The following is a 27894-nucleotide window of genomic DNA, read 5'->3' on the forward strand; positions in this document are numbered from 1 at the left end:
ACCTCCGCGGTTGACAGGAAACCGGACGTTGGTCTTCTTCGTGTTGTTTTTAAGATTGCAATCCGCCATAAAACGGAAAGAAGAAGTAGAAGATCCTGCTACCGCGGTAAGAAGATACTTTAAAAGGTTAGTTGTCTTTTCTAAGGTTTTATTCAATGTTGTCTATCAAACATAATGTATCGAAGAATCCAGCGAGCGTGGGTATAACTGTTACCGATATGGAGAAAATACATTTGAAATGTCAAGTGGCTCTAAGCATTTAGCTAACGTTAGCTAGCGATGTTTCGTTGCGTAGTTGTTGCAGGTCATGTAGCTAGCTAAACGCTTATTAAATATTTGTGTAAATGAATTAGTTTAATTGAGTTTAAAATGGATACTGTTTGAGTACAAACTGTTTGACTCACTTCTCCGCTAATGGGCAGCGGCTGTAGTTAACTGGTCGGATGCTCAGTCTGGCTAACTCCCAGAGCGTGCAGTGTAGTACGCAGTTAACGTTACTAGCCTGACGGCCAAGGTTAGCGGGCTACTACTAGCTGGCGAGTAGCCTATTGTATGATTACATTCACTTTATTTAGTGTATTTAAATTTTTTTTTAATGCATAGCAATAACCTTTATAAGGAATTTGTTGAGAGTTTTATATGGGCACGCGCAGAACTGGTAAGTGCCCCGGCGGCTTTGTGTGTATTACTGGTTAAAGTCACTTTAAAATAACATCTAGAATGGCCCAAAATAATAATAATAATAAAAACTACACTGTTTTCCAGATGCACCCATCCATAATCCAGCCTGGAAGCCAGTTAGGACGCACAACCCACGGGTTACAGTTGGGTTGTCCTCTTTGTCCCAAATTTACCACCACACGGGAGGAGACCATTTTTAAACACCTGAATGCCCACATCCAAAACGCAGTGCATTTCCAAGGTAAGTAGATGAGAAGCAAGCAACTTTGTAATTTGTTAAGCCCTCTTTCCCATCGAATTTACCATAGATTTAAAGGTCAACAGTGTTATTTGGAGTCTGTAGATCACCTTGGCAAGAAAGCAGAAAGTTACTTTCAAGGGACAGAGATTTTTTTTGTAATGTATTTAATTCACTGTTGGATGTGATAAAATTCATAATTGTACATTTTATATTTTATCTAAATTACATTTTTGTGTGTGTGTTTTTTTTTTGTTTTGCTGTGAAGTTGTACTTTTTAAAAGTTGGATTACTGTTCCCTTGCAGACAAAATAATTTGCAGATGCAACCAGCCATGCCGAGGCACGGGTCATTACCACTGCCCGTATTGTGCAAAAACGATCATGCGCAAAGAGGATTTGACAATACATGTGACTGGATGCCAAAAACCAGTAAAGAGTGTAGAGTTGCCATCCTCTTGCGCATGCTCACGAAAAATAGAACGAAACAAAGAAGACCAACGTCCAGTTTCCTGTCAACTGTGGAGGTCACGTGATTTCCTGTCAACTGCAGAGGTGCCGCTTGCGGAGGTCCGCCATTTTGTCGGCAGCCAGCTACTCTTGGACGGAAGCGACATTTGCCATGGTGAGGAAGAGCCCCCGGAGAAGCGAGGTCGAATAGAGGTAAGCTCATAGGCGGCGTTAGGGCATCAGGTAGGAGGAAGCTAAATTTGCGAAACATTACATTAAAAGTAAAAAGGAAAAAAAACGTTTTAAACCAAATAAGCCAAGCCAAATAAATTACGGTGCGTGCCAAAATTTACTGAGGAAGCCCGTTAGCTTGGTATGGAGATCATATCGCTATGATGGCGGTCGTATGGAGGTATCATAGTTGCTTTCACCCGTTACTGGGGTACTTTGTACTTAGATCCCATTCCTCGGGAACCATAGCATTTACAAGGTTTTTGTTGACTACAAATCAACACAACTTGCGATTTATTTTGTCTCTCCAAATACTTTACAACACGTGCAAACTTCTCCCAGCCATAAGCACTGGTTGTTAGTAACAGATGAATTATGTGTATACCCATATGAAGGGACATCTCCAACAACTGCAATCAGCAAGAGACAGCAATGCTGTTGGCTCTAAAAGATGCATGCACAATCACACCTAAACAGACTAAAACATGACACTGCCTCTGAGTTTCTTATTATCTAAAGAATGAACATAGGTTAAGGTTTTCAGACACACCCAGTTGTGAATAAATATCACAATTAATTGAATATACAATGGAGTAGGCCTACTGTTCTGTTGCAGCTGAAAAGCAAGCTTAGTAATTTTTTATGAGAAACTCGGGGTCCCCGTCTCCATCCATTCTACTAACTGGTTCTGCCCGCACTACATATAGTAGGCAGTTTTTTTTATGATGACGACAGTGGTTTGATTGGTTAGAAGCCTGGCCTCCCTTCTTGTTGTTGTTTTATAATGCTGAATTGACCATATAATGTTGAGCTAGTCAAGCCTGATTAGCTAAAACTTTTTTTTTCCTCTCGAAGGGCAGTGGTTCTCAAACTTTTTTTGTCGTGCCCCCCTTTAGAGGAAGAAAAATGTTCATGCCCCCACTTCAACAAAATGGTGACAAAATGGGCCAAGTTTAACTTTATTTAAACATCAAGATTATGAACATTCCTTTCACTCTTCTTTCAGTAATTTCTGTTGTGCAAATAACAAATGCAAGTTCCACTTCAACTTTATCAAACCTCTTTTTGTGACATTTGTCACTAGATTGCTCTGTCAGTCTGTGTGCTTTTTCAAAAACAGAAAAATGAAATAAAATTTAAAAATCACTTTGCTAGAACAATAACAAAGTTCAATCTGTGCAGAAAAAAAAGAACAAATGCAGATATTTGGGAAAAATTATGAGCAAGTCAATTTGTGAGAGCTCAAGTCTTATCACACTGCATTAGTGGCTGCAATGAGCCTGTTTTGCACGACACATATTTTCAAAACGGGGGGGCAGGCTTGATACTGTCACTCTCAAGTCATGCTCAGTGTTGAGCTGTACTTTGTTTTAAGTGAGGCTACAGCAGAAAAACCCATCTCACAGAGATAGAATGTGGCGAAGGGAAGCAGAATGCCCATATCCCTCTGTCCTATGAGTGGATACTCCCTCTCCAAGCCAAGCCAGAATTCACTCAGTGTCTGAGCTGTAAAGCTCAGCCTCAGGGTGGAGTCAGATGTCATCTCGATGAATTGGTACTCTTCAGCAGAGCTGAAATCAACAGATGCTGCTGCATTGAATGGATCCGTCACCCAGTCATACTGAGCACTGGTGTTTTGGAAGTGTTTTTGAAAGAATCCTCTCACGGAAGAGATGTGCTTAAGACATGAAATCACTGTGGTGAGTCCAGAATCACTGGTTTCAACAAATTCACTCAGATTCTCAAAGAAATCAGTATTTCCTTGATCAAGTCGCCTGCCCCACATTTCAAGCTTTCAAGTGAATGCCCTGATCTTGTCTGCCAGGTGAGGAAGGTGCTTGTCTCTGCCTTGAAGCTCAAGATTTAATTCATTCATTCAAACTTGCTTGCAATTTCATGCATAAGCTCCTCCTCCAGAAACACCCAAATTTCCTCTCTGAGCTCAAAGACTCGTGACAACACTTTAACTTGCGAGAGCCACCTAGCCTCACTGGGAAACAACACAGCTGAATGTTCAGCTCCCGTCTCCTTACAAAGTGCAGAGACCAGCCGTGTTCTCAGGGGTCTTGTTTTGATGAAACCGACCACGCTAACAACATCGGTCAAAACCTCGTTTAGGTCAGGGCTAATCTGTCTTGATGCTAGCGCTTCTCTGTGTATGACACATTGCGTCCATTGCACATTTGGCGAGACCCTCTTGATTAGTGCCTGTGGTCCCTTCGTTTTCCCTGCCATAGTGTGCACCATCTGTGCAAATGCCCACATATTTCTCCCATTGCAGCCCAGGTTCTGTCAGGTAACAGTCAAGAAACTTAAAGAGCTCATCAGCCGTCGCTCTACTTGGGACGTACTTGCAAAACAGCAAATCCTCACACAGTGACTCTGACGTGACAAAGTGAACATAAGCAATAAACAAGCAGCCTTTATTGCTGTCAGTAGCCTCATTCACGCGAAATGTTTGTCTTTCAGTTTTTCAATGATGTTCTTCAAGGTCATTTGAAATGTTGCATATATGTCTTGCAACTGTATCATTGGACAGAGGGACAGCCTTCAATTTTACGGTGCTTGTCTGTGATGGCCTAGCGGACCCTGTGATGGTCTGGTGGCCTGTCCAAGGTGTCTGCCCACCTGCCGCCCAATGACTGCTGGAATGGGCTCCACCATCCCCCTGACCCTGGGTAAGGATAAGCGGTTTGGATAATGGATGGATGGATGGATGTCTCATCAAACATAGTTGACACCATATCTAAAGCCGCGGGAAGTATGAGCTCTTCTGCTGTTGTGTGTGGTTTCTTGCACTGGGCAATTCTGTATGTGACTTTGTATGACGCCATTAGTGCTTTGTTGTTCATTGATGCAGCTTTTACAAAGCAATGTTCTTTTTTGAGATAGTTTATTGATCCCTTTGGGGATATTCTTTCTCTGCATTTAACCCATCCTAGCTGTGTAGCTAGGATGGGACCAACTCCGGTTCTTCTTGACATGCCTCGGTCAGGGGCACAGACAGGAGTATAAACGCTAACATGCATATCGTTTTGATGGTGGGGAATACCCGAGCACAGGGAGAAAACTCACCGCAGACACAGGGAGAACATGCAAACTCCACACAGAGGATGACCTGGGATGACCCCCAAGGTTAGACAACCCCAGGGTTCGAACCCAGGACCTTCTTGCTGTCAGGCAACAGTGCTAACCACTGCACCACCGTGCTACCAAATTTACTATTCTTTATTATTCTATTATTATTATTCTTTAATTCATATTGTTATTTATCACATGCCAGCTGGCTACCAAACATTACTTATCTGTAAATCCCCAATCCCAACATACAAGTGTGTGGTTGTTAAATTTAACACTGGTTGATTCTATGAAAAAAGGTGAAGAGATTTCACCTTTTTCCAACTTCCTCGCAATAGCTTGGTGAATTTCTCTTTATGGCTGGTTGTCCTGAATTTGCTGCACCGTTATATCTTGATTGCATTGAGTTTAAATGGTAGTTTATACATTCACTTCTTAACAGAAAGCCCTTTGAAAAATGATAGGTGTATCAGAAGGACTCAAACAAATTTGTATGCATTGCCAAGATGCAGCTCTAATAGTCTCACCTTGATAGTTTTCTTGGGCCAGCATACCACAGGTACTCCACTGATTGCCAATTTAGGATCATCATCTGCATGCTCTTTTTTTTTCAAATTTATTTCTGATTTTTCCCTTTTTTCTCCCAATTTAGTGGCCAATCGATCCCTATTTTAATTCAAACACCCACCCTCGTACTGCATGCATTCACCAACTGCATCTCTCCGGCCGGCAGTCTCGAAGGAGACCGCCTCCCCACTTTCGTGACAAGGCGACTCCAGGCCGAACCACTGTTTTTTCCAACACACACAGAGACGCATTCACGTGACGAACACAAGCCGACTCCGCCCCCCTCCCGAAGACAGCGTTGCCAATGATCGCTGCTTCATCGAGTCCGGCCATAGTCGGATCTGACGAGACCGGGGCGCGAACCCCAGTCCCCAGTGGGCAACTGCATCGACACAGAGCCGATGTTTAGACCGCTACACCACCGCGGACCTTCTGCATGCTCTTTTAAGACAACGTTCATCTCCTCCAATGTTCTTGCTGACAGTATGCACCAAGTTTTCTCTGAAAGAACTTGAGTGGCTTATTGACGTGACTGGGGTGTAATGTCTGTAGTGTCCTCTTAAATTGTTTGGTCTCATACTACCAGCTGCCAGAATTTTCAGACATAAAATAAACACTGATCTCTCCTCATCTCCCACCACATTCACTGTGAACCCAAGAGCAAGATAGGCTTCGTCATATTTTCTTAACTTGGTTTTTGATTGATTACCGTCAGCTAATCCCTTTGTCTTGGAAGCATCGCCTGTCTTTCTTTTCGACCCTGTCAAATATCTCTCCATTCTGTGAACCTACGGACTCTCTCATGAAAGCACGTTTTGTTGATTGTTCCACCGTGAAAAAGATTCCGATGTCAAAACACTACATTCCCCCCACGGTCAGCCCCCCCCCCATCATGCCTCTGTGCCCGGGGGGGGGGGGGGCGCACCACACACTTTGAGAAACACTGCTCTAAGGGAAGCCAGGCAAAGTGGGCCTCCTTTGAGCGATGGTAGCGTTTAACTAACCACTAGATCAGTGTTTCCCAAACTTTTGTTCCGGTGACCCACTTTTTAAAAATGACAAACCACCACGACCCAGTTCACAAAAGGCCTTATCTATAAATATGAGAAGAGCTAATTTGTGCATAAATGAACATTCCTGACCATTTTTACTACCATTTCTGCATCACCTTATATTGTCCTGACTAGGCAAACCAGTCATTTCGAAGACATATACGTTTGACAAATCACAACTTCGTTTTATATACTTGTTATTGAAAACAGACACATGTTAAATACTCTATAAATGAGAACAAATAAATGCATTTAGGCGGAGTTACCAGGTTATCTCATTGTTTTTATTTCCTCTCATCAGTAAAACAATATACACATTTTAAATACTTTACAAATGAGACAAAATAAGTGCATTTAGGTGGCATTAACAGGCTCTTGTTTTTTCCTTTCGTCAGTAAAACAAACAACGTTCGCTAACCTTTCATATTAGATTCAATGTTATATAAGTACCATTATCAGAACAATACGAACATTCAGTACTATCAAAAACATGCTTCCTGTTGAAAGTTTTTTGAAATGCTCATGCCTATTATCAGAACAAGTAGGCTTGTGTTTAAGTGCAGCTATTGTTATCAAACAGTCAAACGATCAATTTGAACAGTCAACAGTCACTTTGTTAACCACATATGGTCTATTCCATGTCAAATCTCATTAGGCCCATTATGTGCCATTTAGTTATGCCAAATATGATCTTTTTAGACCTAGTCCAAATATCCAATTGTGCATATTAATTTTACTTACACCTTGCTAATGTGATAGGTGGGCCTGCTTGCTTTTTACTATTGCATTTCAGTCCGGTGTACAAGAGGACAGCGCAATGTGCATATTGGGTCCAGCGTTCAGTCCATTTCTGGTGGAAACCATGAGTGTGGTAGAAATACCAACAAGCTCCTTCATGTGGCTCAAAGGTGTACTGCAGATATAAATCTTTAATAAACAAAAGACTGTGGTAAATTCTGCAAATTTATTTGCCAACCCAAATAAAATCTCCTGCGGTCCACCTGTGGGTCCTGACCCAGTCTCTGGGAATGACTGCATTAGACAGCGCAGAAGACATCAACCACACATTGTAATGAAATCAGAGGGCCGCTGTTTTGCTCGCTACACCAGCTAAAGAATAAAAATAAGGGAAATGGTGAAACTTAATAAAGACGCAGCCATGGGAATAATTTTTTTTCTTCCTTTATTAGAATATATGGGGAGGCCAGGCTTCCTTTGTCCTCTGACAGAAACTGCCTCTGTAAACTTACCTTGCTGAGTGTAAAGGCAAATTATTTTCATTGTGGTTGAAATGCTCAGGCGGAACTGTGGCGCAGAGGTTAGTGCAGTCACTTCAGAGTAAGAAGGTCCTGGTTTCGAGCACTGGGGTAGTCTAACCTTGGGAGTCATTCTAGGTCGTCTTCTGTGTGGAGTTTGCATGTTCTCCCTGTGTCTGCGTGGGTTTCCTCCCACAGTCCGAAGACCTGTAGGTCAGGTGACTCGGCCTTACTGAATTGTCCCTAGGTGTGAATGTGTGAGTGTGTGTGTCGGCCCTGTAATGGCCTGGCGGCCTGTCCAGGGTGTCTCCCCGCCTGCTGCCCAATGACTGCTGGCTCCAGGCTCCAGCATCCCCACAACCATGTGTAGGATAAGCGGTTTGGATAATGGAAGGATGGATAAAATGCTCTGCGAACCGACCCACTGCTGTTTGAATCTTTGGTGCTGAACAATGACTCATTTAGCCACCTTCACAGGGGGCATAGACTTTATTTATTTACTCTGCTGGGACAGAATCTCAATTCTCAAGAAGTGGTATGCCTTTCTGCTCTTATTGGGCAATTATATAATGATGTGTCTTTGATAGGCCTGTTTTTGCGGCACTGTCTTTGAGTGCAAATTAATTTTTTTAGTCGTTATGTTGTTTTCCTCAGCAAAGTGTATCACAAAGGACCGGTCTGATCACCAGTCAGTTGAGCTCTGAAAGTTTTGTGGCTTACGGTCAATTTAGGTCAGTTAACAACTTGATTGACATTTTACTCCTTTGACCCCAAATTATTTCTTTTTTTTAATCATTGCATCACACCTACATATGCATACTTCTTTTTTTAATTTTTTTTACGTCACTCGCTAAACTGAACTGGAATGTCGGGGAAGTTAAATTACTGTCGGTTAGGGTTAGAAAGAAATAACAGTAGAGATAAAAAGATAAATAACTGGTTGCATATTCACGTCAGTGATCTATTCACATGTTACATTCTTTTAATCACAGACAGATGGATAGATAGATTTGGGATTTATGTTAAATGTGATGGCCTGGCGGCCTGTCCAGGGTGTCTGCCCGCCTGCCACCCAATGACTGCTGGGATAGGCTCCAGGCTCCAGCATCCCCGCGACCCTGAGAGCAGGATAATTGGTTTGGATAATGGATGGGTGGATGGATGTTAAATGTTTTCAGTGATAATTTTGGGTAAGCTTCCCCTAGCCTCTTAATAGCTTACCTATGGGCAAGCTGTTTTTAACTAACATTAGTTATATTAATCTCCATAAACAGATTCTATATGTATAAAATCTGTAGGCAAGGGACAAGATTTTGGGTTTTTTTTTTTTTTTTGGGAACAGGAACAATTTATTGTCAAGACAAGATTTTGGTATCGGAAGCGTTTTGGTTTCCGTTGTTCTGAGTAGTGTTTACCAGTCACGTTTGAGTAGGCGGCGGAGACGGAACCCATTGGCCAAAATGTTGTCTGGAACTAAAACACATAGAAATATAACTGCAAGCAGGATGAGGGGGCGAAGCAGTCCAACAAGACAGAGTTGCCATGACAATTTGATCTGCTCGTGTTTAAAGCGTGACTGTAAGCACTGATAGCAAAAAGTTGTTTTTGCTAATTGCAGCTCCCCCCAGTGACCACAGAATGACACAAAATTTGTTGCACACACTCAGGAAGGTGTCCAGAGCAGATATACCAAGTTTAGTATCAATACATCAAAGAGTTGCTGAGATATGCCCTCATTTTCTGTTAGGCGGCTGTGCTGCCAAATTTGATTGGCGGTGACGGATGAATGGCTTCGGGGAGAAAAAACCAAAATGATCTGATAACTTTTGTGAGGCGCGGTCTGAAGATCATCTGTGTCAAGTTTATTTATTTGATCCCCCCCCCATTTTCTTCTTAATTGTATCCGGCCAATTACCCCACTCTTCCGAGTCGTCCCAGTCACTGCTCCACCCCCTCTGCTGACTACCACATGCCTCCTCCAATACATGTGGAGTCACCAGCCCCTTCTCTTCGCCTGACAGTGAGGAGTTTCACCAGGGGGACGTAGCGCGTGAGAGGATCATGCTATTCCTACCAGTTCCCCTTCCCCCCTGAACAGGCACCCCGACCAACCAGAGGAGGCGCTAGTGCAGCGACCAGGACACATACCCACATCCGGCTTCCCATCTGCAGACACGGTCGGTTGTGTCTGTAGGGACGCCCGACCAAGCCGGAGGTAACATGGGGATTCGAACCAGTGATCCCCGTGTTGGAAGGCAACAGAATAGACCGCTACACTACCTGGACACCCATCTGTGCAAGGTTTAGTGAAGACTGGGCAACATTTATGAGCTGTGAAAGAATTTTAACTTATGATGTGTGTGTGTGTGTGTGTGTGTGTGTGTGTGTGTGTGTGTGTGTGCATATATACATATATATATATACAAACAGTAGATGGTCCATGGCTCACTCTATGGATGTGAGGCAAGGACCATCTACAGCCACCATCTCAGAAGCCTGGAGGCCTTCAATTCAATTCAATTTTATTGTCATTAAAAACAATGTGCAGGCACATGTTAAAAATGAAATGAGGGCTGTGGCTTCAGCAAACAGTGCAAGACAGACACAGACAAACACAGCAAACACAGTATAAGATATACACACATGAAGACCAAAAGCTAGAAATAAGTTAAAAGAGAGCTGGAGTACAAAATATTTAAAAATATCTACAGGCATTCAGTCGGTAGCCAGGTTCAGGTGGGCAACAGCTTGTGGAAAGAAGCTGTTTTTGAGCCTGGTAGTGCAGGCTCTGAGGCTCTTGTAGTGCCTCCCAGAGCGCAGGGGGGAGAACAGTCCATGGTTGTGGTGGGTGGGAGCTCTGCTGATGCTCAGACCCCTTCAAAGGCAGCGTTTGTGATAAATGTCTTTTATGGCTGGGAGCTGGGTACTGGTGATATGCTGGGCCACCTTGACGATCCGCTGCAGAGCTTTCTGGTCTACTGAGGTGCAGTTGCCGTACCACATTGAGATGCAGATGGTCAGGATGCTCTCTATGATGCAGTGGTAGAAGTTGGTGAGAATTTTGGGGGGCAGACGGGCGCTCCTCAGCCTCCTCAGGAAATGCAGGCGTTGTTGGGCCTTTTTCACAAGGGCCTGGGTGTTTAATGTCCACGAAAGGTCCTCACTGATGTGGACTCCAAGGAATTTGAAGCTGGAAACACGCTCCACTTCCACCCCATTGATGTGTATGGGGGAGTGGCTGCAGCTTCTAGACCTCCTGAAGTCCACAATCAGCTCCTTTGTCTTCTTCACATTAAGGACAAGATTGTTGGTTGTACACCATGATGTGAGGTGCTCAATCTCGTCTCTGTAGGCCATCTCGTCATTATTGGTGATACGGCCAATGACTGTGGTGTCATCTGCAAACTGGGTGAGTTGGCAGGCAGTCGTAGGTGAAGAGGGAGAAAAGGAGGGGGCTTAGAACACAGCCTTGAGGGGCACATGTGCTGAGGGTCAGGGTGGAGGAGGAGTGGTCACCTAACCTAACAGACTGAGGTCTGTTGGTCAGGAAGTCCAGGGTCAGGTTACAGAGGGAGGGGTTGAGGCCAAGGGAGAGGAGTTTGGTGGTTAGTTTGGCGGGGATGATAGTGTTGAAGGCAGAGCTGTAATCTATAAACAGCATCCGAATGTATGTATTAAGTTCAAGGTGGGTCAGAGCAATGTGTAGGGCAGTGGCAATGGCATCCTCAGTAGACCTTTTGGGATGGTAGGCGAACTGATGTGGGTCAAATGTGTGTGGGGGTGGGGGTAATATTTTTGATGTGAGCCAGAACCAATCTTTCAAAGCACTTCATGGCAATGGGGGTGAGTGCTATGGGTCGGTAGTCATTCAGGCATGTGGATGTTGGTTTCTTGGAGACAGGAATGATAGAGATGGTCTTAAAGCATGCCGGGACTTTAGATTGGGCCAGTGAGAGGTTAAATACAGGTGTGAAGACCTCAGCCAGCTGGTCAGCACATTCCCGGTAGACCCAACCCGGTATGCCGTCTGGTCCGGCAGCCTTCCGTGTGTTCACTCTGCGCAGTGATTCTCTGACCTCTGCGACTGATAGAGTGAGCACCTGGTTTTCTGGGTGGCTGGGGATTTTTGTGGCTGGGTCAGTATTGTCCTTGTCGAAGCGGGCATAGAAATGATTTAGCTTGTCTGGCAGGGAGGTATCATGGACAGCGGGACCGCGATTAGAGCTTTTGTAGTCTGTGATAGACTGAATGCCTTGCCACATTCGCCGAGGATCAGAGTTATTGTGAAAGTGGTCCTCTGTTCGTAGGGAATATTTATGTTTGACTGTTCTGATGCCCTTTTTGAGGTTGGATCTGGCTGCGCTGTAGGCCTCACAGTTACCTGACTTGAACGCTGCATCCCGGACTTTCAGCAGCTGCTGGACCTCACTGGTCATCCAGGGTTTCTGGTTTGGAAAGGTGCGGACTGATTTTTTTGTTGTGACACTCTCAGTGCAATGTGAAATGTCTCCAGAGGATCCTCAGCATTACTTAGGAGGACAGAGTGCCACACACAGAGGTGTTGGAGCGGGCAGGCAGCTGCAGCGTGGAGTCTACCCTAAACCACCATCAACTCAGGTGGCTTGGGCATGTTATTCACATGCCCAGTGAACGACTCCCACATAAAGTCCTCTACGGCCAACTACGCCTTGGTCAACGCACTGCTGGTGGGCAGAAGAAGCGGTTCAAAGACCAAATGAAGACCACACTGAAAAGATGCGAGATCAACCCCTCTTCTTTGGAGGAACTTGCTCCCTGCCGCACCACCTGGCGCTCTCACATCTCAGAAGGAGTGAATTATATGGAAAACCAGCGCACACAACACCGTGTAGGAAAGCGTGCGAAGAGGCATGCTTGCAAAGCTACCCCTGCCCCCTCCAGCACCACTTTTACATGTCCGGTCTGCAACCGCAACTGTGCATCCAGGATCGGACTATTCAGCCACCAAAGGATTCACAAATGGGAGAAGATGGTCATCATCGGACACGATGGACAACCAGCAAGCAAGCAAGATATATATATATATATGTATAAAACTTTGTTAAAAGAAACACTCAATGGTAGGGAAAGTGCTCAACAAATATGGAGCAAAATGGATCAACTGGCGGCGAGGTGCAAAAACAACAACCCTTCCCTAAATACAGGAAAAACTAAAGAGGTCATTATTGACTTTAGAAAGACCAGCACCCACCATACCCCTCTGACTGTCAATGGTATGGATGTGGAGAGAGTCAGCAGTGTTAAGTTCCTGGGAGTTCACATCACAGTGGACCTCTCCTGGTCCTCACATGTCACTGCGCTCTCCAAGAAGGTCCAGCAGCGTCTTCATCTCTTGCGACATCTGAAGAAGGCGAATCTCCCCCCACCCATTCTCATTACATTCTACAGAGGCACCATAGAGAGCATTTTGACCAGCTGTATCACTGTCTGGCATGGGAGCTGCAAGGCCTCTGACTGCAAATCCCTACAGCGGATAGTGAAGACAGCTAGAAAGATCATAGGAACTGCTCTCCCATTCACCCAGGCCATGTTTGATGCACATTTTTTGATTTGCTGGCAGTCATTATTTATTAGTATAGTATATTATTATTAGTATAGTATATTTATTAGTATTTAGTATTTAAATACTGACTGCCAGCAAATCAACAAGCGTAGCAGAAGATGAAACAGCACCTGGTACAACCCACCTTACAGTGATACCGTGGCCACAAACATTGGTCAACAGTTTTTTGAACTTTTGGATAAGTGCTTTACCCCGGACCATCAACTGTGGAAGATATTTAATAGGAACACCATCAAAATTAGTTACAGCTGCATGCTTAACATTCAACAAATAATAGCATCCCACAACACAAGAATCATGAACAAATCAATGACACCTTCATCACAGTCGGACTCCCCCAACTGCAACTGCCATGTGAACGACTCATGCCCCCTCGTAACAAAAGGCCAGATGAAAAGAGTTATCTACCAAGCTACGGTGATGAGAGATGACAACGGCAAAATAGAGACATACATCAGTCTAACAGAGGGAACGTTCAAAAAGAGGTTTAAGGCACACGTGCAGCTTTAGAAACAACAATTTAAAGAATGTAACATCTTTAAGCTGTTATATTTGGTCATTGGCGGACAGCAACATTAATTATTCAATAACCTGGAAAACCCTCTCAAAGAACAAAGCATATTCAACCAGTAGTAAAATGTGCAATCTATGTATAACTGAAAAATATTTTATCATTTGCAAACCAGAAATGTCCACATTGAATAACGGGAATGAATTGGCCAGCAGTTGCAGACATAGAGATAAGCACCTATTTTGTAATTATAAATAAATCATGCCAATAGACAAATATCCCCCCCCCATTGGACCATTAGCGATCATATGTTTTTGAATTTTTAAATATAGGCACCTCTCTCTTCCCCATTGGACATTGTGCATGTGATGTGCATGGCGAGGCAGTAAATGGTATTTTCTTTCCCGTGTAGCTTTATTGACAGCTGATGATTACTTATGGCATGAAACAGGCTTGTACTGTCTCGTAAAGAATTTACTTGAATCACTGGATTATATATATATATTATGATGAGCTCAATGAGTCTTAGCATATCTGATGGTGTAACCTCTTTAATGGGAGGATCTGTCAAAGTAAGCTTTAAATATTATTTTTAATTTAATTTAATTTTTTAAGTATAAACAATATTAAAGTTTGGACATCCGGAGGGAGCTTGGAGTAGAGCCGCTGCTCCTTCGTGTCGAAAGAAGCCAGTTGAGGTGGTTCGGGCATCTGATTAGGATGCCTTCTGGGCAACTTCCTTTAGAGGTTTACCGGGCATGGCCAACTGGGAGGAGACCCTGGGGTAGACCCAGAACTCGCTGGAGGGACTACATGTCCAATCTGGCCTTGGAACGCTTTGGGATCCCCCAGGAGGAGCTGGAAGGTGTTGCTGGGGAGAGGGACGTCTGGAGTGCACTACTTAGCTTGCTGCAGCTGCGACCCGACCCCGGAGAAGTGGCTGATGATGATGAATGAATGAGTGTTTTAGTATTTAATTAAGAACAATAAATTATACTTGTGTGTTACATTACTCCGCAAGAACAAAAACATATGTTCATACAAGAATGGAATCCAGCAGGTCATCCACAGGAAAAGACTTGGCCATATGGATTGACCTATCACTGCGGTGTCAATGACATGTCATGCAGGGATAATATATAGCCTGGTCAGTGCATTTTCTATGGGCATTTGCCCTGTGAACAAATGCTCGTATCTCAAAGACTGTACATCACACAACTTAGATTTTTTACATCACCGGTGTCACAAGAAGTTGGTGAACATTTTGATATATAATTTGTCCGAATAGAGCGAGAACTGAGGACATTACAGCACACTGTATTTTCATCTGTTTGTGTATGTGTTGATCAGAATGGCTCCCTCCATCTGTGTCAATGCATTTTCTAAGAAAGTCCACCCTCCTAGCAAACGCCCACATTGCACAGCTTCGATTTCTACATCATTTCACAAGAAGTCAGCAAACGTTTTGATCTGTCATGATGTGTCCGAATAGAATGAGAATTGAGGACATCATGGTGATTTTAAAACGACGAAAATTTGGGAGATTTGATGTGGCAATTAGAGTGCACCACATAAGGTCACATGATGCTAGTCTATGGGACATGCACCCTCCGAACAAACGTCCATATCTCAAAAGGGTAAACTTCAGGTCAGATATTTTTTCTTCGTGAATAGCTCGACAAATTTCCCTACGTTTTGATGTATTTTTTATGTACGTGCGTGGAAAATTGTGCGAGTAGCGGCAAGTTAGAAATCCTTGTGGCAAATTCGCAGATCTGTCCTCTGCACTTTAAATTCCCATTGGAAACCTCATGGGGGCAAATCCAGCACTAAAACGGGAATACCGGGAAAACCGCCGGAGGAATCCTTCCACAAAGCAATAGCAATCCGGGTGGGACCGAGCTGCTCAATTTAACACAAGAACTACCTTTTTAAGACAACACATAAGAAAACAATAGGGAAAATGTGATTTGGTTATTACAGCGTTCCCCAGTGGTCAAATTATGTATTTTTCCCCACAACCTTTGGAAGGGGTCCTGAGTCCATATACCAAGTTTGGTGTCAATACATCAAATAGCTGCTGAAATATGAGTTCACATCTTGCTTGGCGGCTTTGCAGCCGATTTCGATTGGCTGTAACGGTCCAATGGTTTCCCTCCATCCATCCATTATCCAAGCCGCTCCTGCTCTCAGAGTCGCAGGGATGGGGGAGCCTATCCCAGCAGTCATTGGGTGGCAGATGGAGAAACACTCTAGACAGGCCGCCAGGCCATCACAGGGCTTATCTTGTCATCACTTAAAATCTCTTCGTATTCAACAACTTCTCTCTTTTTTATTTTCCACATCATGTCTGTGTTATTATTCAATTGTGTCCCTCTTTTCTTCTGTTGTAACTCAGCTAAAGCTAAGCAAAAATCCATATAACATTTGTTGGGCTTGGTCTGAAGATCACCTGTAGCAAATTTGGTGAAAATTAGACAAAATGTGTGGCCTGTGAAAATTTTTTTTTAAATTTTCATGAAATCCAATATGGCAGAAAATCCAATTGGCGGATATTGTCATCACAGGGTGCGTTGAACTTGGTTTGATCCAAGGATTCCAACGGTACCTCATTTTCAAAAATCGAGCATAAAGTTTAAAAGTTACATTCATAAACATACCTCCAACTTTGACCCATAAGTAGCGCTAGAACACTCAAGGCACAGACACGAAACTTGTTGAAAAGAGTCATGGGACTGTCCCCAGTAAGTGTGTCAAGCTACACAACTTTTTATCATACGGTTCTAGGGGCTGCCATTGAAAACCTAGCCAGAAGTAGAAGAAGAAAAAGATGAGGAAGAATAATAATAAGAAACGGTAGAAACACTTGAGGTTCCTATGCAGCTTTGCTCCTTGGCTCCCAAAAAGTATTGATTTTTTTTTTGTATTGTGTGGGGAAATGTTCGACTGATGTAATAAAAAAAAATATGGCTTTCAAATTTAGATTACACAGTTGCCTTGGGAAAAATTACAGGAGTTGGCAATTCTCCCTGGGCCATGTAAATCTTCTAAAGAGCTTCTAATACATTATAATCACAGCAATGGAGAAGCCAAAAACAGAATTTGTGGTCTCATTAGAAACATGGCTCCAAATAAAAATATCAGACAAAAACACTGTTTACCACCAAAACCTTCACAAGACAGGAAAAGATGGGAAAGTACTGTGACACAGAACACAAACCATGTCTAGGACCAAGTAAAGCCATGTTCACTTGGAGTCTGACTGAAAAGGTGACTTGATGATCAAATTAAGTTTTTTTGTTGTTGTTTTAATTGCTTGGATAGACCCATTTCATTGTCTCAGAGTGTAATTACAGATTAGTGTCATACATAATAAATATACATTACAAATTTGCAATGGGTTGAAGTATAATAGGACGATGTGGTATGGTAGGCCTATACTTTTAAGCTGACCAGATATTTCCCTAGATAATAATAATAATAATGATAATAATAATATAGCCCTTTTCTAAAACAATGTTACAAAGTCTACCCAGGTTCTCTAGACCCATGTTTACACATAAGCCTTGTGTAGTGCAACATATTGTATCACAATAATTACCAACTTAACATAGTAGCATGCAATGTTTTTGCATTTATTGTCAAGCCTTTGTTTTATCTTTAGGTCACATTGGGTAGAGTATCAGGGGTGCAAAACACACAGCAAACCCAGCCCAGTCCACCTGTATCTAAGACAATACCACCAACAGATGCTACTTTTAAGCTGCCAAAGGCTACTGTTGCATGGTCGCCTTGTACAGTTAAGGTTGGTCACAATGTTTTATGTCAAACTTTTGATCGCTGCTGTACCAACTGTCACTTGGCCTTGACACCCTTCTGCCCTGTGTCATCTCCACAGGGTGCTGTGAGTAGACTATCAGGGGTGCAACAGACCCAGCCAACCCAGCCCAGTCCACCTGTACCCGAGGCAATACCACCAGCAGATGCTACTTTCAAGCTGCCAAAGGCTACTGTAGCATGGTCACCCTGTACAGTTAAGGTTGGTCACAATGTTTTATGTCAACCTTTTTATCACTGCTGAAACAATGTCACTTGACCTTGACATCCTTCTCTCCTGTGTCATCTCCACAGGGTGCTGTGAGTAGACTATCAGCGGGGCAACAGACCCAGCCAACCCAGCCCAGTCCACCTGTATCTGAGGCAATACCACCAGCAGATGCTATTTTCAAGCTGCCAAAGGCTACTGTAGCATGGTCGCCTCATAAAGTTAAGGTTGGTCACAATGTTTTTCTTCAATTTGATGCAGCTACAACACTTGCAGCCTATCCCCAATGTTCTATAAATACAGGATAAAACACATGCAAGTCTACATGCTCTTTTGTATGTAGCATGTTCACCAAAAACTTAATAGTAAAGCTAAATTGACAGACTGTTATTTTCACTTTCATTACCGACTGAGTTGCCTAACCCTGATAATCACAGTGTCACTATTTTGTGATAGCGATCCCATTCTCCCCTGTGTCACCTCCACAGGGTGCTGTGAGTAGACTCTCAGGGGTGCAACAGACCCAGCCGACCCAGCCCAGTCCACCTATATCTGGGGCAATACCACCAGTAGATCCTGCTTTCATGCTGCCAAAGGTTACTGTAGCATGGTCGCCTCATACAGTTAAGGTTGGTCACAATGTTTTTTGTCAGTTTCATGCATCTACAACACTTGCAGCCTATCCCCAATGTTCTATAAATACAGGATAAAACATGCCTAAGTATACATGCTTTTTGTATGTAGAGTGAGCACCAAAAACTGCATAGTAAAACTAAATTGACAGAATACCTGTTATTTTCACTTTCATCACTGTTGCCTAGCCCTGATTATCACAGTGTCGCTATTTTGTGATAGCAATCCCATTCTCCTGTGTCATCTAGGGATGGGAACCAAAACCTGTTATTAAATGGGCACCGGTGCTTAATTTTTAAAGACTGTAGTATTGATAAGCTCTGACGTTAATGATTCTGCTATCAGTATTTGAGAAATTAAGAAAATAAATTTCCTATTTATTTAGGCTTCATAAGTGTTACCGTACACCTTTTATCTCACCAACTCCGTTTCTAATTTGCAATAAAATTAAAACATTTGGCTATGATGCATTTTCGCTCTTCCCAATTCAGAAGAGAGATCATTCTCTTAGAGCCTGTCGTATATGCAAGCCAAGGGGCGGGGCCAGCTCTCTTCCTCTCTCTCAGACACATGCACACACAGATCCACAGAGCTTGCTCTTAGTGACAATGGCGGAGAGGACTAAATGATAAAAAGTCTGGTTATACTTCACTAGAGTTGATACTGACAATGCTCACTGCCACAAGTGCAACAAGTCTTTTGTATGTAAGGGCGGAAATGCAAGCAATCTTTCGAAACATCTACCAAAAGTGCATCAAATACAGGTGGAGAAACGCACAATTTTTGACTGCCTAGCTCGTAGTTCAACTCTCGTTGCCCCATCCACCTCATGTATGCTATATATGCTAGCAGCTGACTTACGGCGTAGTGATCAATGGAATAGGATGCAACTTTCGGGGCTCCTGCAATAATCTTTGAAAAGATCCTACCCAAGGCACACGTATTATATATTTTTGGTGTAAGTTTTACCCAATACTTTAACTTAGACCTCTTGCTGACCAAAATGCCTCAAAAAGTCAAAACTGGGGCACATCAACTGCACAACCACTGTAGCTTGCTCCGCACACCGAATCCCCACCTCGTAGTGACTCCTCTTCCCGCCTGGGTGGAGCTCCCACACAAACAGATGTTGCTGCCCCCTCCAATTTAAAAGCTGAGCTGCTCTCTTCCCTTCACAATGAGATGGAGGTTATTTTCAAGACCAAGCTCCAAGTGGCCTTGAGTGAGAACTTATCATCCATCAAGGCAGAGCTACAGACAGTAAAATCAGAAGTATTTGCCAGCGTTATGAACATCCAGTCCGACATGAACGCTCTGAAGGATACCATTGGTGAAATTGAAACCTCACTTTCCACCTTTACCGACAACATTGCTACACTCTGGGTTAAAGTGGAACTGTCAGCTGAACTGGGAAGAGTGGAAAGTAAATGCGAGAATCTTAAGGTGAGAAGTATGGAGAAGACCAGAAGGAGTTACATTTTGTCTTTTTGGGTTTAGAGAAAGCATTTGACAGGGTGCCAAGAGAGGAGGTGTGGTATTGTATGAGGAAGTCGGAAATTGCAGAGAAGTATGTAGGAGTGGTGGAGGATACGTATGTATGAGGGAAGTGTGACAGTAGTGAAGTGTGTGGTTGGAATGACAGATGGGTTTAAGGTGGAGGTGGGATTACATCAAGGATTGGCTTTGAACCCTTTCTTGTTTGCAATGGTGATGGACAGGTTGATGGACCAGATCAAGCAGGAGTGCAGAAGAGAGGTGAAGAAGATAGTGCAGGCAAGGTGGAGTGGGTGGAGAAGTGTGTCAGGAGTGATATGTGACAGAAGGGTACCAGCAAGAGTTAAAGGGAAGGTTTACATGTTATGTTATATGGTTTGGAGACAGTGGCACTGATGAAAAGACAGGAGGCGGAGCTGGAGGTGGCAGAGTTGAAGATGCTAAGATTTTCATTGGGAGTGACGAAGAAGGACAGGATTAGGAACGAGTATATTAGATGGACAACTCAGGTTGGACAATTTGAATTTATTCCTGATTTTTCCCTTTTTTCTCCCAATTTAGTGGCCAATCGATCCCTATTTTAATTCAAACACCCACCCTCGCACTGTATGCGTTCGCCAACTGCATCTCTCCGGCCGGCAGTCTCGAAGGAGACCGCCTCGCCACTTTCGTGACAAGGCGACTCCAAGCCGAACCACTGTTTTTCCGACACACACAGAGACGCATTCACGTGACGAACACAAGCCGACTCCGCCCCCCTCCCGAAGACAGCGTTGCCAATGATCGCTGCTTCGTCGAGTCCGGCCATAGTCGGATCTGACGAGACCGGGGCGCGAACCCCAGTCCCCAGTGGGCAACTGCATCGACACAGAGCCGATGCTTAGACCGCTACACCACCGCGGACCCAGGTTGGACAATTTGGAGACAAAGCAAGAGAGGCAAGATTGAGATGGCTTGGACATGTGTGAAGGAGAGATGCTGGGTATATTGGGAGAAGGATGCTGAATATAGAGCTGCCAGGGAATGGGAAAAGAGGAGGGCCAAAGAGGAGGTTTATGTATGTGGTGAGAGAGGACATGCACATGGCTGGTGTGACAGAGGAAGATGCAGAGGACGGGAAGAGATGGAAATTGATGATCCGCTGTGGCAACCCCTAACGGGAACAGCCAAAAGTAGTAGTACCAGTAGTAGATCTTGAGGTGAGATCACGGCGTAAGAATATAAGGATAGTGGGTATTCCCGAGGACTCAACCAACTCCTCCACTGCAGCGGCTAGAGCCACTCTTGGACTGCGTTCATCGCACTCTCCAACCGAAGCCAAAATCTGGTGAGCGCCCTCGCCCAGTAACCACCCGACTACATTATCATATGGACTGTGTTGATATTCTGCGGGGAGCCAGAGCCCAACAATTGATCAAGATTCAGGACATAGTCATCTCTGTCTTTTCTGACTACACTGCGAAGACAGCCCACACCCGAGCTGCCTTCAATGCCATCCGGCGCCACCTCTGTGAGATACCAGGGATACAATTTGGTTTGCTATACCCGGTGTGCCTCCATGTTACGCATAATGGTGCTGAGAAGGAGTTTAAATCACCAGAAGACGCCAGCACATTCATTAAAACACTGGGTAAGTAAGAGCACTGAGAAAAGTCATAATGTTCATGATGTACCTCTCAATTAGTATAGACAATTACTAATTCTTTACTACACACACCAAGTTATATGACGCTGAAGTGAATTTGGTTATTTGTACCTTGTTGTTTATCATTAAGTTTGCAGGAACCCAAAACAACGTCTAACTGCCGCTATTAGGTCAAAAGTCATAAGCATGTCTGTTTTGGACTTAGCACTAGGTTCTCAATGGTTTGAGGATAAGTTTGATGTAAGCGCTTTGGGGGGATGGGGAGGGGCTGTTTGGTATTTGGGCTGTTCTGTTTCGATAGTGGTTTGTGTTTGTTTTTTCTTTCTTTCCTTTTTTCTTCCATCTTTTTTTCTTCTTTTCTCCTTTTCCGAGGGATGGGGGTGAGCTTCATTCTCACTCTCTTGCTAAGTATTTAATAAATAGCAACTAATACTAGTAATTCAGGAATCCACATATTAGCTCTCCTGTGAGGTTTGTGAGCTGGAATATTAAAGGTATGGGGAGCCCTATGAAGAGAATGAGAGTATTTTCTCATTTGAAACGACTTAGAGCTGACCTAGTGTTTCTGCAGGAGACCCATATGAATACCAGTGACCAGGTCAGATTAAAATGCCCATGGGTGTCTGAGGTGTTTCTCTCAAATTTCAACCCTAAAGCCATAGGGATTGCTATTTTAATTACCAAGTTAAATCAATTTTCAGCCTCCAAAGTTATATCTGATAAAAATGACAGATATTTAATTGTCTCAGGTACACTGTCTCATGTTCCCATTTTACTAGTTAATGTTTATGCCCCCAATTTTTGATGACCCACACTTTATGAATAAGCCGTTTAAATGTCTCCCTTTGTTAAATAAAAACCTCCTTATATTTGGAGGGGACATGAGTTGCGTAATTGATCCCACTCTAGACCGCTGTAATCCCCGAACCCTGACCCCATCGTTAATGTCGAGATCAGTTTCTGATTTCATGCCTAAAAATAGTTGCATTGATCCTTGGAGAGTCTATAACCCCCATATCAAGGAATATTCCTTTTTTTCCACAAATGCTTCAGTCTTTCTCTCAGATTGATTATGATTTCATTGATGCCAAACTAATTTCCAATGTGTTAAACATTAAATACCATCCTATTGTTATCTCTGACCCTTATCCCTTAAAAAAATAAAAAACCATTCAATTTTATAAAAAAAAATCATTCTGTAAATAGTTCTTACTCTTGTGATAAAAAAAGAAAGATCTGAAGCTCAATTCTGAGATTGTTCTGTAAAGAGTTGTATAATAAACAATAAATATAGCAACTTCTGATCAAGTCATATCCATTTCAAGCTTAAAATATCAACTTCTGGGGGCGTCCGGGTAGCATAGCAATCTATTCTATTGCCTACCATTAGGGGATCGTCATTTCAAATCCCCATGCTACCTCTTGCTTAGTTGGGCATTCCTACAGACACAATTGGCCGTGTCTGCAGGTGGGAAGCCGGATTTGGGTATGTGTCCTGATTGCTGCACTAGCGCCCCCTCTGATCGGTCAGGGAGCCTGTTCAGGGGAGAGGGGGAACTGGGGGGAATAGCATGATCCTCCCACGCGCTAAGTCCCCCTGGCGAAACTCCTCACTGTCAGGTGAAAAGAAGTGGCTGGTGACGCCACATGTATCAGAGGATGCATGTGGTAGTCGGCGGCCCTCCCCGGATCAGCAGAAGGGGTGGAGCAGTGACCGGAATGGCTAGTACATTTGGGAGAAAAGGGGGATATAAAAATAAATAAATCTGTGTGTGTGTATATACAGTGGCTTGCAAAAGTATTCATACCCCTTGAACTTTTCCACATTTTGTCACGTTACGACCACAAACATAAATATATTTTATTGGAATTTTATGTGAAAGACCAACACAAAGTGGCACACAATTGTGAAGTACAAGGAAAATTATACATGATTTTAAATTTTTTTTACAAATAAAAAACTGAAAAGTGCGGTGTGCAAAAGTATTCAGCCCTCTTTTCTCTGAGTGCAACCAATTGCCTTCAGACGTTGCCTGATGATTGCTGAATGATCGAATGTTGACCTACTGACTAAATAGAGTCAACCTGTGTGTAATCTAATCTCAGTACAAATACATCTGTTCTGTGACGGCCTCAGAGGTTTGTTAAGAGAATATTGGGGAGCAAACAGCATCATGAAGTCCAAGGAACACACCAGACAGGTCAGGGATAAAGTTGTGGAGAAGTTTAAAGCAGGGTTAGGCTATAAAAAGATTTCCCAAGCTTTGAACATCTCACGGAGCACTGTTCAATCCATCATCCGGAAATGGAAAGAATATGGCACAACTGCAAACCTACCAAGACACGGCCGTCCACCTAAACTTACAGGCCGAACAAGGACAGCACTGATCAGAGATGCAGCCAAGAGGCCCATGGTGACTCTCGACGAACTGCAGAGCTCCACAGCTGAGGTGGGGGAATCTGTCCACAGGACAACTATTGGTCGTGCATTGCACAGATCTGGCCTTTATGGAAGAGTGGCAAGAAGAAAGCCATTGTTAAAAGAAAACCATAAGAAGTCCCATTTGCAGTTTGCCAGAAGCCATGTGAGGGACACAGCAAACATGTGGAAGAAGGTGATCTGGTCAGATGAGACCAAAATTGAACTTTTTGGCCTAAATGCAAAACGCTATGTGTGGCGGAAAACTAACACTGCACATCACTCTGAACACACCATCCCCACTGTCAAACATGGTGGTGGCAGCATCATGCTCTGGGGGTGCTTCTCTTCAGCAGGGACAGGGAAGATGGTCAGAGTTGATGGGAAGATGGATGGAGCCAAATACAGGGCAATCTTGGAAGAAAACCTGTTGGAGTCTGCAAAAGACTTGAGACTGGGGCGGAGGTTCACCTTCCAGCAGGACAACGACCCTAAACATAAAGCCAGGGCTACAATGGAATGGTTTAAAACAAAACAGATTCATGTGTTAGAATGGCCCAGTCAAAGTCCAGACCTAAATCCAATTGAGAATCTGTGGCAAGATCTGAAACCTGCCGTTCACAAACGCTCTCCATCTAATCTGACTGAGCTTGAGCTGTTTTGCAAAGAAGAATGGGCAAAAATTTCAGTCTCTAGATGTGCAAAGCTGGTAGAGACATACCCCAAAAGACTTGCAGCTGTAATTGCAGCAAAAGGCGGTTCCACAAAGTATTGACTCAGGGGGGCTGAATACTTTTGCACACCGCACTTTTCAGTTTTTTATTTGTAATTTTTTTTTTAAATCATGTATAATTTTCTTTGTACTTCACAATTGTGTGCCACTTTGTGTTGGTCTTTCACATAAAATTCCAACAAAATATATTTACACATGTTTGTGGTCGAAATATGACAAAATGTGGAAAAGTTCAAGGGGTATGAATACTTTTGCAAGCCACTGTATATACAGTGCGTCCGGAAAGTATTCACACCCTTTCACTTTCCCCACATTTTGTTATGTTACAGCCTTATTCCAAAATGGATTAAATTCCTTTTTTTCTCATCAATCTACACACAATACCCCATAATGACAAATTGAAAAAGTTTTTGTAGAAATTTTTGCAAATTTATTAAAAATAAAAAACTGCAATATTGCATGTACATAAGTATTCACACCCTTTGCTATGACACTCAAAATTGAGCTCAGGTTCATCCTGTTTCTACTGATCATCCTTGAGATGTTTCTACATCTTGACTGGAGTCCACCCATAGTAAATTTAATTGATTGGACATGATTTGGAAAGGCACACACCTGTCTATATAAGGTCCCACTGTTGACAGTGCATGTCAGAACAGAAACCAAGCCATGAAGTCAAAGGAATTGTCTGTCGACCTCCGAGACAGGATTGTATCAAGGCACAGATCTGGGGAAGGGTACAAGACAATTTCTACAGCTTTGAAGGTCCCAAAGAGCACAGTGGTCTCCATCATTCGTAAATGGAAGAAGTTTGGATCCACCAGGACTCTTCCTAGAGCTGGCCGCCCAGCCAAACTGAGCAATCGGGGGAGAAGGGCCTTGGTCAAGGAGGTGACCAAGAACCCGATGGTCACTCTGACAGAGCTCCAGCGTTCCTCTGTGGAGATGGGAGAACCTTCCAGAAGGACAACCATCTCTGCAGCACTCCACCAATCAGTCCTTTATGGTAGAGTGGCCAGACAGAAGCCTCTGCTCAGTAAAAGGCACATGACAGCCCGCTTGGAGTTTGCCAGAAATCACCTAAAGGACTCTCAGACCATGAGAAACAAGATTCTCTGGTCTGGTGAAACCAAGGTTGAACTTGTTGGCCTGAATGCCAAACGTCACATCTGGAAGAAACCAGGCACCGCTCATCACCTTGCTAATACCATCCCTACAGTGAAGCATGGTGGTGGCAGCATCATGCTGTGGGGATGTTTTTCAGCAGCAGGAACTGGGAGACTAGTCAGGATCGAGGGAAAGATGAATGGAGCAAAGTACAGAGAGATCATTGACGAAAACCTGCTCCAGAGCGCTCAGGACCTCAGACTGGGGCGAAGGTTTACCTTTCAACACGACAACGACCCTAAGCACACAGCCAAGACAATGAAGGAGTGGCTTCGGGACAAGTCTGTGAATGTCCTTGAGTGGCCCAGCCAGAGCCCAGACTTGAACCCCATTGAACATCTCTGGAAAGACCTGAAAATAGTTGTGCAGTGACGCTCCCCATCTAACCTCACAGAGCTCGAGAGGATCTGAAGAGAAGAATGGGAGAAATACCCCAAATATAGGTGTCAAGCTTGTAGCGTCATACCCAAGAAGACTTGAGGCTGTAATCGCTGCCAAGGGTGCCTCAACCAAGTACTGAGTAAAGGGGGTGAATACTTATGTACATGCAATATTTCCGTTTTTTATTTTTAACAAATTTGCAAAAATTTCTACAAAACCTTTTTCACTTTGTCATTATGGGGTATTGTATGTAGATTGATGAGAAAAAAAAGGAATTTAATCCCTTTTGGAATAAGGCTGTAACATAACAAAATGTGGGGAAAGTGAAGGGGTGTGAATACTTTCCGAATGCACTGTATATATATATATATATAAGTTGGGGATTCAAACGATAACTGAAAATGTTTTACCCTGATAAACAAATGCTGTATAATGCTGTATTCCGGAACAGCTCGGAAGAGTGCTGTAATTGGCCAGATACAACTGGGGAGAAAAACGGAGGGGGTGGGGGGGGACCAAGAGGGATAACAAACAGCCAAACAGTGGCGCGGCCATCTTAGGTAATGTTGAGGATAACAGAGATGGCGAGAAAGATGTAAAGTTGGAGGAAGAAATGGAAGGATGAGTGTGGTGTCTGTCTGGGGGATGTTGAATGGACTAATTTGTTAAAACACAACCTCGCTTCCTTATGTTACTCTTAATATAAATTCTATGGTGTTATCATGGAAAGAAATATTGTTTTATGTGCCTTACCTTTGACCCCTTTGACCTTTTCAAATATCCATCCCTCAGTTTCAGCTATGGATTTCCACCTACACAATAAGACCACTATGGAGGACAGTTATTTAGAAATAAGCAATACAGGAATTAAAATTGTTTATAAAGGGAGCATTGCACACACACATTGTGAGGCAGTGGCATTTGATATCTGACTTTATTAATGTTTTTTTCCCCCAATCCTCAATAGTAATTCTCACCCAGAAGAAACACTCAAATATGTAATTTCAAATAAAAACTACTACTGATAAAAAAGTATCAACTGCACTAATCATTATTGTTTTCCTCTTTCAAGTTGCCCTCTCAAAAGAGTTGCCAATTCTGCAAATTAACCTTTGGGGTAGCCAGTAAGATGTGCCGACATTGCAGAGCCAGGCAGCCTTACAATGCCAAGTTGGAGAAGGCGAAGGAAAAGCTTTTGGAGTGGAAGGAGAACCAAATAAACAAAAGCATAAACAAAGTGTATGATGCGACTCATTTAGTGGTAAGTTATGCTGTTGGTTTTAGATACAAATGAGTTGATGCCTTCTCAGAAAATAAGTTCTTACTGATCATTAACACTCACCTACATATCTAAACTTAGCACCAAAAGTAAGGAAATTTGTGTTTGGTAGATTATTTCTTTGTTGTAACAATGCTTCTTGGCAATAAATCTTATATCAGGCACCTGATTGTCAGCACCTGGGGTACCAGAAGCTCAAAACAAGAGTAAATAGCAACAGCAAAATAAGCTGTTTGGCATTGGCAGAGAAGATTTGGCAAATTTTCCATGGGCGCAACCCACATACTCAGCTCTGCTGCTCATCCCACAAATGCATGTTCCTTACAAATGTGGCCCCATTTAAAAGGGAAATAAACAGGCTTTCCAATGGTATAAGATTTATTGCCAAGAAGCATTGTTACAACAAAGAAATAATCTACCAAACTCAAATTTC

The 27894-nt window shown here is 43.3% G+C and overlaps 1 protein-coding gene across 1 annotated transcript in view; it reads left to right on the plus strand.

Moving 5' to 3' along the window:
- Nucleotides 1-75: 75 nt before the first annotated feature.
- LOC130126026 (mucin-5AC-like) overlaps nt 76-27894 on the plus strand; it is a 50400-nt gene continuing 22581 nt past the window's right edge. The window contains exons 1-8 of the mRNA XM_056295401.1: nt 76-126; nt 766-922; nt 1472-1581; nt 17330-17470; nt 17564-17704; nt 17797-17937; nt 18199-18339; nt 27255-27443. Of these exons, the coding sequence (XP_056151376.1) occupies nt 766-922; nt 1472-1581; nt 17330-17470; nt 17564-17704; nt 17797-17937; nt 18199-18339; nt 27255-27443 (1020 nt within the window). The 5' untranslated portion in view covers nt 76-126. The remainder of the gene's footprint in view (nt 127-765; nt 923-1471; nt 1582-17329; nt 17471-17563; nt 17705-17796; nt 17938-18198; nt 18340-27254; nt 27444-27894) is intronic.

Source organism: Lampris incognitus, chromosome 16, assembly GCF_029633865.1.
Source record: "Lampris incognitus isolate fLamInc1 chromosome 16, fLamInc1.hap2, whole genome shotgun sequence".
NCBI classification, from domain to species: Eukaryota; Metazoa; Chordata; class Actinopteri; order Lampriformes; family Lampridae; genus Lampris; species Lampris incognitus.